This window comes from Hordeum vulgare, chromosome 5H (assembly GCF_904849725.1).
Source record: "Hordeum vulgare subsp. vulgare chromosome 5H, MorexV3_pseudomolecules_assembly, whole genome shotgun sequence".
In the NCBI taxonomy this organism is placed as follows: Eukaryota; Viridiplantae; Streptophyta; class Magnoliopsida; order Poales; family Poaceae; genus Hordeum; species Hordeum vulgare.
In genome coordinates, this window is record NC_058522.1 from 107,174,086 (window position 1) to 107,185,620 (window position 11,535).

General features: G+C 46.2%; 1 protein-coding gene and 1 pseudogene across 1 annotated transcript; both read right to left on the bottom strand.

Moving 5' to 3' along the window:
- Positions 1 to 407: 407 nt before the first annotated feature.
- On the bottom strand, positions 408 to 1,195 carry LOC123396383 (kinesin-like protein KIN-12F). The gene is made up of 5 exons (XM_045091335.1): positions 1,169 to 1,195; positions 949 to 1,068; positions 725 to 838; positions 539 to 631; positions 408 to 443 (listed from the first exon to the last, which is right to left on the bottom strand). Exons 1-5 carry the CDS (start codon positions 1,193 to 1,195, stop codon positions 408 to 410), a joined length of 390 nt encoding a protein of 129 aa, XP_044947270.1.
- A 22-nt stretch (positions 1,196 to 1,217) lies between these two features.
- LOC123396384 lies at positions 1,218 to 3,110 on the bottom strand (annotated as a pseudogene).
- Between the last annotated feature and the right edge of the window lie 8,425 nt (positions 3,111 to 11,535).

Below are 11,535 nucleotides of genomic sequence, written 5' to 3' on the forward strand. Positions count from 1 at the left end.
AAGAGATACTTAAGATATTTCGAAGTAACTTACTGCAGCCCATCAACATTGCAATGCAACATCCCTGATGGTTCTATTGGGCAGCATAGCCGCTATCTTGATGTACCTCATGATATTAGGTTCGCGAGCATATCTGCCATTACCAGCAAAGAAACAATTAGAACATCAAAGGAAATGGCTTCTCAAGCCAGATGGTGACATTAGACATGGTTCTCTTTCTTTCTAGGATTCCTTTGGAATCTGATGAGCTCATCGGCACAATCATTGAGTACTCAAGTGCGGCTGTTAAGGCATGCTTATGGTTGGAAGAAACAAAGTGCAGTTCCACAGTAATACCAAATAACGACGAAAGCGACGCTATAGCAGATGCGCTAGGTAGTGCTAGAAACTAAAAAGGTAAAAAGTTTTCAGTGTGTCATAGACACTTTCCTATTCACAGAACCCTGCAGTAGGTTTCATGCATATGCATTTAGTTAAATACACCGAAAATCACCATAGGATACTTTCATGAAAAAAATCCTAGAACAAATGTATTTACCTGCATCAAAAGTGTTATGATGTCACTAACACATGTAACTTCGCGTTTAGTCAAATTTTCAACATAGACACCAAGCCGCGTATCTTCGCGGAGCTGCACATTAGGTTTCATGTATAGTACAAGTAATGAATGACGGCATCACCCTAGTAAGTCATATTCACTTAAAGTAACAACAAGAAAGCATACTTGAAGATTTGTGGATGACGGGTCAAGAAGATCTGTAATTTGTTCATTGTAGATCTCCAGGAAAGAACACTTGCAGTTGTACTTAAGATTCTCATCCCTCCTGCTCTCTTCTTCCTGCAATTTTAGGATTCGCACATAGCAGATTTAGAAACCATAGCACTATAAGACACATTACCCTATGCTTAGCAACAAGTCTTTTGTTATCAACAGATTTAAAAAAATACCGTTCTGATTCTCGCAATCAAGAACTGAAAAATACGTGGTGCCATGCCACATTCTGAACGAGGCTTCACTCCCAACTCACTGATTTCACCAAGCATTGTGTGTGTCTTTCCACTTCCAGTCTGCAAACAAGTAAAAGGTTGAAGCAGAGTTTTTCATTATAAGTAAGACAAATTAAGTTTATAACATATACCTGCCCATAAGCGGCCTCCTCCTCTTGACCGAGCACGACAACGGCGGCATCCACATGGAGGGGTCCTCCCTCCTCCCGCTATGCTGCCCCAAAGCGTGGCGTCCTAGCGCGGGAGGCGGCGCTGGCGTCGTTGCGTTGCCCTCCCTCCTCCTGCTGCGCTGCCCCAAAGCGCGGCGCCCCAGTGCGGGAGGCGGCGCTGGCGTCGTTGCGTTGCCCGTGCACACGGGCCGGTTCTTGCTTGCCGCAAGGTGCACTGCGCCCATGGCCAGAAGCAAACAAGGAAGTCAACAGCCGTGAATCAGCAGCGCCGATTCGCCACGCGTTGGAACCATGACCTCCATTTTGGAACGCCACACATCTTGGACTGAATCCTCATGAACTGGAGCACATGTGCTCTGGCAAGGAGAAAACATGCAAATTCAAGCATGACAGGGTTGTGGTGTTTGCATTCTAGTCTCACGCTCTTGAGATGTCTCGCAACACATCTGATGGGATAACGCTGCTGGATGTAGTCAGAGACAGTGGTGTAGTACTCGTCTGCACCTGACCTGTAATCCGTATCAGAGGACTGGAAATGCAGAGTCTCCAAGCAGGGAAAGCACTCGAGTAAGATCATCACCTTCTCCATGTCCTTCTTGCTTGAGAACTTCACAGTGATAACCAGGATCTTCACGCTATGGATTGGGGCACGCAGACCCTTGCTGACGCCCTACGGGGCACGCTCGCCATGGAACAAATGCGGGATGCTGACCACCGCATAGCCAAAAGCAGTAAGCTTTGGCGCGCCGGTGACGGTAAATGGCTGCATTCAGACGCATATTACCGAGAAGGCGCTCCAGACAAGGGGCATCCTCCACGGTGATCTCGTCGACCTGCTTGTAGTGCCACACGCCGAGCAGAACGAGGCTGCGGCAAGAACAGACGCGGATGCGCTGAAGGCCATTGACGTGCTTGAGCACGAGGCTGCGCGACGCGGGGAAGTCGGAGAGTACGCTCTGAAGGGCGGCCTCGGAAATGCAGGTTTCCGACAGGGTGAGCTCGGTGAGCGCAGCGGCGGCGACGGCCGAGGCCTCGGCGTCGGAGAGGTGGCACTTGCCAAGGGCGAGGACCTGGAGGGTTGGGCAGCCGAGAAGGGGGTCGGCGAGCGCATCGTGGCACCACTCGGGCGAGAAGAAGAGGGATACCTCGCGGGCGTGCTTGGTCGCGAGCGGTCGGCCTCGGCTGCGTCGACGCAGCCGCGGAAGGAGGTCCGGGAGAGCCGGAGAGGCGGAAGAGCGCGACGGGGCCGGGTGGGAGTCTAGGGCGTGGGTGACGACGTCGGCGCGCGCCGTCCAGGGCTGGATCGAGGAGACCTTGCCGCATGCGGGGACGGGGAGCTCAAGGTCGTCGAGGCGGAGGGGGGTCGCGAGCCACGCGTCGCAGAAGCGCGTGGAGAGGACGACGGTGCGGGCCGCCTCTGCGGTGCCGAGGCGAGAGAGGATGTCCGAGAGGAGTACTTCTGGTAGTTCGTTGATGCGGTCGTCGCTGGAACCACGACCTCGTCTTCCTCTGTCGGCGATTAGGCCAGTGCCGCCGCTATCCGCTCCTCCCTCTCTCTTATCTCTTTCTCTCCCCCCTCTCTCTCTCTACCAAGGCGAGCGCAAGGGACGGGAGGCACCCCTCACCGATCCAAAAGACGCGCGACAGCGGATGGAGAGGTGACGGGGCGACGAGCACAACCGGCGGCGGCAGCGAGTATTCCTGGGAGAGATGGGATCGGGATCTGGATGGGGAGGGAGCTGGGAGCTGCGGTTGAAATCGATCGGCGAGGCGAGGCGAAGCCTTGCCTGGCGTGACGTGGGTGGAGCAATTTTTCTTCGTGCCAATACGGGGCTGCGGTTGGTTTTCGGAGGGTAAATAAAAAAAACAGGACGACGTGGGTGGGAGGTAGCGATAGGAGAGGTCGAACCATCGCTTTGGTTGAACCATCATGACGGCAGATCCTCCTTTAATAGTAGAGAAATGGCATAAAAACCTTGGTTAGCTCATGAATATTATATTCTTAACTTGTTTTCCTCTAAAATGACATAATTAGAATATTTGTGTTGATCGGGTGGATTTACATGTGATAGTTGTCTCGTCGCTGTGAGGTGTGCTGTGCGAAGACCTGCCCGTGCGTTGTACAAGCTCCGCCCCTACATTCGTGGGTCAGTACAAATTTCATCTCCTCCCCGCCCCTTCATTTACTGTGGCTCGGTTTCCGGATGAAACTTTCTAGATTTAGGTAATTAAATTAATTTATCAGTATGCGTGACCAGTATGCGTCTCCCGTTCGAAAGGGCGACATCTATAAATATGCAAGTCTTTATAACCGCCATCCTTTTGAATTGTCCAACATTATCCATGGACAACCCGAGTATGTGTAGATTGGGTTCGTTTTCCCGTATGTTGTGCTCTGGATCCGATGCGGAATTTCGTCAGTGCCTCCCTGTTGTTCTCCGGATGCACATCCTCTCTGTTTATTATGGAGACGTGTATCAGGAGAACAGCGGGGAGGTGCTGCCGAAATTTTGCGTTGGATCCGGAGCAAAGCATGGGAAAACGAACCCAATCTACACATACTCGGGTGGGATTAGGACCTATCTTTACCTATTAGCGTGTAGGTTGCCTGACGTAATAAAAATGGTGAACCTGATTAACTGATGAATATAAATGCTAAATTATATATAAATATATTTCCTCTGTCTTTAGTAGCTAGGCAAGATGAGTGATCGTGCGTGGATGTATACCGGTCACCCTAGTCAGAAAGAGATGACGAAAGAATGGTTTGTAAAAACAAAGGAATTTGTGAAAGCCGCATTCGCAAATGGCCAAGAAAGAAATTATTGCCCCTGTCCTGGATGCGACAACTATAAAAAGACGACAGAGGCTGTAATGACTAAACACCGACAGAGGAGGGGTTTTAAGCCTAATTATACGGTGTGGACATTTCATGGTGAGTCTATACAACTCACAAGAGCTGAGGTGGTCCGTCGTCGCACGGACGAGCATGGTACCGGGATCGAAGACATGGTGCAAGACTTTGATGATGCTCAGGATTCGGAAGATGAGATGGAGGAATCTACAAAGGCCTTTTATGAAATGTTGGAGTATTCAAAACGTCCTATCCATGAGCACACTGAGCTCTGTCAGCTGGATGCAATTGCACAAGTAATGGCTCTGAAGGCTCAGTTCAACTTGGGAAGAGAATGCTACGACGCGATGATGACACTATTTGGACGCTTCCTACCCAAAGGCCATGTCATGCCTGCAAACCTGTACCAGTCGGACAAAATACTTTGTGTACTTAAGATGCCCTATGAGAAGATAGATGCATGTGAGGAAGGATGTGTCTTATTTAGGAAGGAGTATGCACACTTGGACTATTGTCCCAATTGCGAGTCTTGCAGGTATCTTGTGGTAGACAACGGTATGGGTGAGAAGAGGCAGACCAAAATCGCAGTTAGTGTTCTTCGGTATATGCAAATCGTACCAAGACTTCAACGTCTTTTCATGGTCGAAGAGACAGCCAGACAGATGACATGGCACAAATTGGGCAAAAGAACCGAGCTAGATGCGGATGGGAATAAGATGGTGGTAGACACATCAGATGGGGAAGCGTGGAAACATTTCGATGGATTGCATCAGGATAAAGTGGCAGATCCAAGGAATCCTCGAGTCTGCGCCGCCACAGATGGTTTTAATCCCTTCGGCATGACGGCAACCCAATACACTTGTTGGCCTGTATTTGTCATTCCACTCAATCTCCCCCCCGGGCAGATTATGCAAAGAAAGAACATATTTCTGACGTTGATAATTCCAGGGCCCAATTATCCAGGGAAGAATATGAATGTGTACCTGCAACCGCTTAAGGATGAATTGGAAGAAGCTTGGGATAATGGGGTCAAGACATACGATGCCGCTAGAAAAGAAAACTTCAAAATGCATGTGTGGTACATGTACTCTATGCATGACTTGCCAGCGTATGCGCTATTCTTTGGATGGTGTGTGCATGGAAGGTTCCCGTGCCCCCAATGCAAGGCAGCTCTTCAGTTTCATTGGTTGCAGGAGGGTCGGAAGTATTCTTGCTTTGACTTGCATAGACAGTTCCTGGATCCTGACCATCAGTTCAGAAAAGACAAGAAGAACTTTACCAAAGGTAAAGTTGTCAAAAACATGGCACCACCTGCGTTGACAGGCCAACAGATCGTGGATTAGTTAAACGCCCTCGAGCCTGATCCAGAGCATCCAGGGTATTTCAAGGGGTATAATTCAAAACACGCCTGGACTCACAAGCCATGCTTCTGGGATCTGCCTTACTTCAAAGACCTCCTTCTTCCACACAATATCGACATGATGCACACTGAAAAGAATACCGGAGAGGCTGTTTTTGGTACATTGTTCGACATAGATGGGAAGACAAAGGATAATACTAAGGCTAGAGTCGATCAAGAGACACTATGTCATAGACCGTTACAAAACATGCGAGAAGGCAAAGGAAAGCAGAAGTGGTCGAAGCCAAAGGCCTGGTTCAATCTTGGAAGGCCAACTATGAGGGAAATTATCTTGTGGGTCAAAATGCACTTGATGTTCCCCGATGAGTATGCAACGAATCTAAAGAGGGGAGAGAGTCTTGAAAAATTAAAAATCTTTGGTCTCAAGAGTCATGATTGGCACATATGGCTAGAGCGGGTAATGTCGGTGATGTTACGTGGCTTTATTCCTGAGGATGAATGGCTAGTACTAGCAGAGCTGAGCTATTTCTTCCGTGTTCTTTGTGCGAAAGAATTGTCGCCTGGTGTGGTAGTAGACATGGATGAGTTTGCACCGGACTTGTTGTGCAAGCTAGAGAAGATCTTTCCACCGAGCTTCTTTAATCCAATGCAGCATTTGATTTTACATCTACCGACCGAGACAAGATTGGGTGGGCCCGTGCAAGATCGTTGGTGCTATGCAACTGAGAGGATTCAGAAGACCCGTCGAGCTGAATGTAAAAATAAGTGTAGAATTGAAGCATCGATGGCTGAGGCATTCATTACTGAGGAGGTGGCAAACTTTATGACAACACATTATGAAGCCAAAAATCATCATTTGCATAATACGAAGCCTCGACACAATGATGCAGACCCTAAGAAATGTGGGTCCGACCTCAGCCTATTCAAAGGGAAGCTCGCACCAGCCGGTGCTTCGAAACCAATAACGTTGTATGTCGAAGAATGCCGGAACATTTCATTGTATATCTTCAACAACCTAACAGAAGTGCGGCCGTACATCGAGTGAGTTCTCGGCACATTTTCCCGTAACTTCTAATTCATTTGAACTGCTCTTATTCCCGGATATTTCAAATAGCCGTTACATCGCCAAATTCTCGGATGGAGCGGTGATCGAAATTGATTTCGTCGAAGAGTATGAGCTTCTGTCAAAGACATGAGGCAGCTATCCCGGTTTCATCTCTTGGTTCAAACAAACGGTAATTATCAATAATGGACCATTTCATTTCTTGGTCTAACTTGCGGCTAATGCAACAATCGTTTCGTATTAAACTTGTAGGCTAATTCAGAGTCTATGGATGCCGAATTGAGACAAGTCACTAATGGTTTTGACTATAAGGTCCGTTCATTTGAGAAATACAACATCAACAGGTATCTCTTTCGTACCTTTGGCAAAGAGCTATCTATGTCCAACCGGAAATCTACAAATTGTGGTGTCTCTGCTATCAGCGAAGGTGTTATCGAGTATTATGGAAGAGTTGAAGCAATTTATGAACTTCAATTCTATGGTGAAAACCCACCGAACGTCGTAGTCTTCAAATGTTATTGGTTCCAGCCGAAGGAGACTAGAAGGACTCATGAACATATAGGACTAGTCGAAATCAATCCAAACACCCATTTAGATGTTCCCGATGTCTATATTACGGCTCAACAGGTGACCCAAGTTTTCTATCTACCGTGGGCATGCCAAACGGATAAGAATCTGGAAGGTTGGTATGTTGTTTATGAAGTGCCGCCACATGTCAGACCACCTCTCCCAAATGAACAGGATTATGAACCTCACATTAACCCAGACACATATGATGGAGAATTCTTCCAAGAAACGTTTCAAGAACCGTCGTGCTTCACCCAAGAACATGGAAGTAGACAGCGACAATGAATCCGACTCCAGCCCTGAGTCGGAACCAGAAGACCTGGAACTCGTAGAGGTTACTGATGCGGATGACCTGTCAATGCTTCAATGATTAAAGAAAGGCCTTTCACAACTTCACGCCGTTGAACCCGACGAGCACGTCATTCATGAAGACATGCGTGATAGTGATGATGATGATGCATTTATTGATGATGATTATTAGTTTGTAAGATTCACAACTTAAATTATATATATTTTAATCTTTATTATTCATGTACATATTATTATTCATGTCAGTTATTCAATTATTTTTATGTTGTACTAATTTATTTTAATCTTTATCATGGCAGGTCACCAGGTGTTGAAAGATGGTGGGCGCTGGTCCAGATCGTTGGACGGGTTCTTCCCAGGCGCCCCGCACGAGGGGTGGTACTTCCCTTCCACCCCTATCTCTCCGTAGAGCCTTGACACACAGTCTGTCGACACCACCCGTGGGTTCTTCTTTGTTGGCGGCATTGCCCACTCGGAGAGGTGCTGGTCGGGTAGGGAAGAAGGGGAAGGGTACAAGGAGAGGTGGTGGCCGCGGAAGATCGAGGAGGACTGTTGAGCCGTCCTCGCCACCACCACCATCTCATTCACCCGAGCATAGGACTACTATGGTCGACCCGTTTGCGGAGGAGGCTACGGGGACTCCGTTCCAGGAGCCTGGTGTTGACGGGCATTCGTCCCATGAGACCCCGGTCCAGGACCAGCCTCGGGTCGAGCTGCATTCGGCCCACGATACTACGGTTCCGGAGGCTTCACCCGACGTGGAGAGGCCCGGATGGGAGACCTGGCCGGATCGGACCGAGTTACCGGATTGGACCGAGGGTCCGGGTGGCTCAGGGGGCGGGGATGGCAGGGATGAGCTTACAGATAGTGAGGGCGATGTGCACGTGGACGGGGCCACCGTGTACAAGTGTGGTAGTACACGTCTCCCAGTCGTGTCGGCTACCCGCGAGCAGAGGCCGGTGATTAAACCTGAAGGAGATAGGTAAGTACATTTACTCTTTTTTTTAGCTTTTGCCTTCAAGTTTGTTCAAATATCTAATGCATTGACCTTATCATACTGCAGGGGATGGGTACACCCTCTTGGAGTCCTCAGGTCGAAATCCGTCCTTGGTGTGCTTTGCCAGACAAATTTTCCGGGGTTTGTCACGTTGCCTGGTGAGGGTCAGGTTCCTACACTAGGATTTTCCTAGGAGCACTACGAGGCTGCGCAGGCCCCGCCGGAGGAGATTATAGATGGTGTCTTGTGCCACACGAGGGCCGAGATGGTGATCAAGAGCTTTTGGGTAAATTATCCTTTTACAGAATCTAAAATTAACAATATAGCTAATTATTGTACTAATTTATTTCTTCTTCTTCTCCTCCTCCTCCTCCTTCTTCTCCTCTTTCATATTCTCCTTGCCTTAATTTCCCCAACAATGACACAATTAGCCCATTTAGCTCCAAAATGCCATAATAACCTCAAAATGGCATAAGAACCTTGGTTAGCTCATTAATATTATATACTTAGCTTGTTTTCCTCTAAAATGGGATAATTAGCCCATTTAGCTCCAAAAAGACATAGTTAGCTAATTTAGCTCCAAGAAGAGGAGAAGAGGAGAAATGAAAAGTAAGAACAAAAAGAAGAAGAGAAAGAGAAGAGAAGGAGAAGGAGAAGAAGGAGGAGGAGAAGAAGGAGAAGGAGGAGGCGGAGGAGGAGGAGAAGGAGGAGAAGGCCAAGGACCTTCTAGTCCTTCTCCTCCTCCTCCTTCTCCTCCTTCTTTATTTCTTCTTCTCCTCCTCCTCCTCCTCTTTCTTCTCCTCTTTCATATTCTCCTTGCCTTAATTTCCCCAACAATGACATAATTAGCCCATTTAGCTCCAAAATGCCATAATAACCTCATAATGGCATAAGAACCTTGGTTAGCTCATTAATATTATATACTTAGCTTGTTTTCCTCTAAAATGGGATAATTATCCCATTTAGCTCCAAAAAGACATAGTTAGCTAATTTAGCTCCAAGAAGAGGAGAAGAGGAGAAATGAAAAGGAAGAACAAAAAGAAGAAGAGAAAGAGAAGAGAAGGAGAAGGAGAAGAAGGAGGAGGATAAGAAGGAGAAGGAGGAGGATGAGGAGGAGGAGAAGGAGGAGAAGGCCAAGGGCCTTCTAGTCCTTCTCCTCCTCCTCCTCCTTCTCCTCTTTCTTCTTTATTTCTTCTTCTTCTCCTCCTCCTCCTCTTTCTACTCCTCTTTCATATTCTCCTTGCCTTAATTTCCCCAACAATGAAATAATTAGCCCATTTAGCTCTAAAATGCCGTAATAACCTCAAAATGGCATAAGAACCTTGGTTAGCTCATTAATATTATATACTTAGTTTGTTTTCCTCTAAAATGGGATAATTAGCCCATTTAGCTCCAAAAAGACATAGTTAGCTAATTTAGCTCCAAGAAGAGGAGAAGAGGAGAAGAAATAGGAAAAATGAAAAGAAAGAAGAAGAAGAAGAAGAGAAGAAGGAGGAGGAGGAGGAGAAGGCCAAGGACCTTCTAGTCCTTCTCCTCCTCCTCCTCCTTCTCCTCCTTCTTATTTATTTCTTCTTATTCTCCTCATCCTCCTCTTTCTTCTCCTCTTTAATATTCTCCTTGCCTTAATTTCCCCAACAATGACATAATTAGCCAATTTAGCTCCTAAAAGACATTATAAGCTCAAAATGGCATAAGAACCTTGGTTAGCTCATTAATATTATATACTTAGCTTGTTTTCCTCTATAATGACATAATTAGCCCATTTAGCTCCAAAAAGACATAGTTAGCTAATTTATCTCCAAGAAGAGGAGAATAGGAGAAGAAATAGGAAAAATGAAAAGAAAGAAGAAGAAGAAGAACAAAAGAAGAAGGAGGAGGAGGAGGAGGAGGAGAAGGCCAAGGACCTTCTAGTCCTTCTCCTCCTCGTCCTCCTTCTCCTCCTTCTTCTTCTCCTCCTCCTCCTCTTTGTTCTCCTATTTCATATTCTCCTTGCCTTAATTTCCCCAACAATGACATAATTAGCCAATTTAGCTCTTAAAATATATTATAAGCTCAAAATGGCATAAGAACCTTGGTTAGCTCATTAATATTATATACTTAGCTTGTTTTCCTCTATAATGACATAATTAGCCCGTTTAGCTCCAAAAAGACATAGTTAGCTAATTTAGCTCCAAGAAGAGGAGAAGAGGAGAAGAAATAGGAAAAATGAAAAGAAAGAAGAAGAAGAAGAAGAGAAGAAGAAGGAGGAGGAGGAGGAGAAGGAGGAGAAGGCCAAGGACCTTCTAGTCCTCCTCCTCCTCCTCCTCCTTCTCCTCCTTCTTCGTTATTTCTTCTTCTTCTCCTCCTCCTCTTTCTTCTCCTCTTTCATATTCTCCTTGCCTTAATTTCCCCAACAATGACATAATTAGCCAATTTAGTTCCTAAAAGACATTATAAGCTCAAAATGGCATAAGAACCTTGGTTAGCTCATTAATATTATATACTTAGCTTGTTTTCCTCTATAATGACATAATTAGCCCATTTAGCTCCAGAAAGACACAGTTAGCTAATTTAGCTCCAAGAAGAGGAGAAGAGGAGAAGAAATAGGAGAAATGAAAAGAAAGAAAGAAGAAGAAGAAGAGAAGAAGGAGGAGGAGGAGGAGAAGGAGAAGGAGGAGAAGGCCAAGGATCTTCTAGTCCTTCTCCTCCTCCTCCTCCTTCTCCTCCTTCTTCTTTATTTCTTCTTCTTCTTCTCCTCCTCTTTCTTCTCCTCTTTCATATTGTCCTTGCCTTAATTTCTCCAACAATGACATAATTAGCCAATTTAGCTCCTAAAAGACATTATAAGCTCAAAATGGCATAAGAACCTTGGTTAGTTCATTAATATTATATACTTAGATTGTTTTCCTTTATAATGACATAATTAGCCCATTTAGCTCCAAAAAGACATAGTTAGATAATTTAGCTCCAAGAAGAGGAGAAGAGGAGAAATGAAAAGAAGGAAGAAGAAGAAGAAGAAGAGAAGAAGAAGAGAAGGAGAAGGGGAAGGAGAAGAAGAAGAAGGAGGAGGATAAGAAGAGAAGAAGAAGGAGAAGGAGGAGAATAAGGAGAAGGATCCCTCCTTCTTCTCCTCCTCCTTCTCCTTCTCCTTCCCCTTCCCCTCCTCCTCCTCCTCCTCCTCTTTCTTGTTTTTCTTCTCCTTGTTCTCTTCTTGCTTCTTCTCTTTCT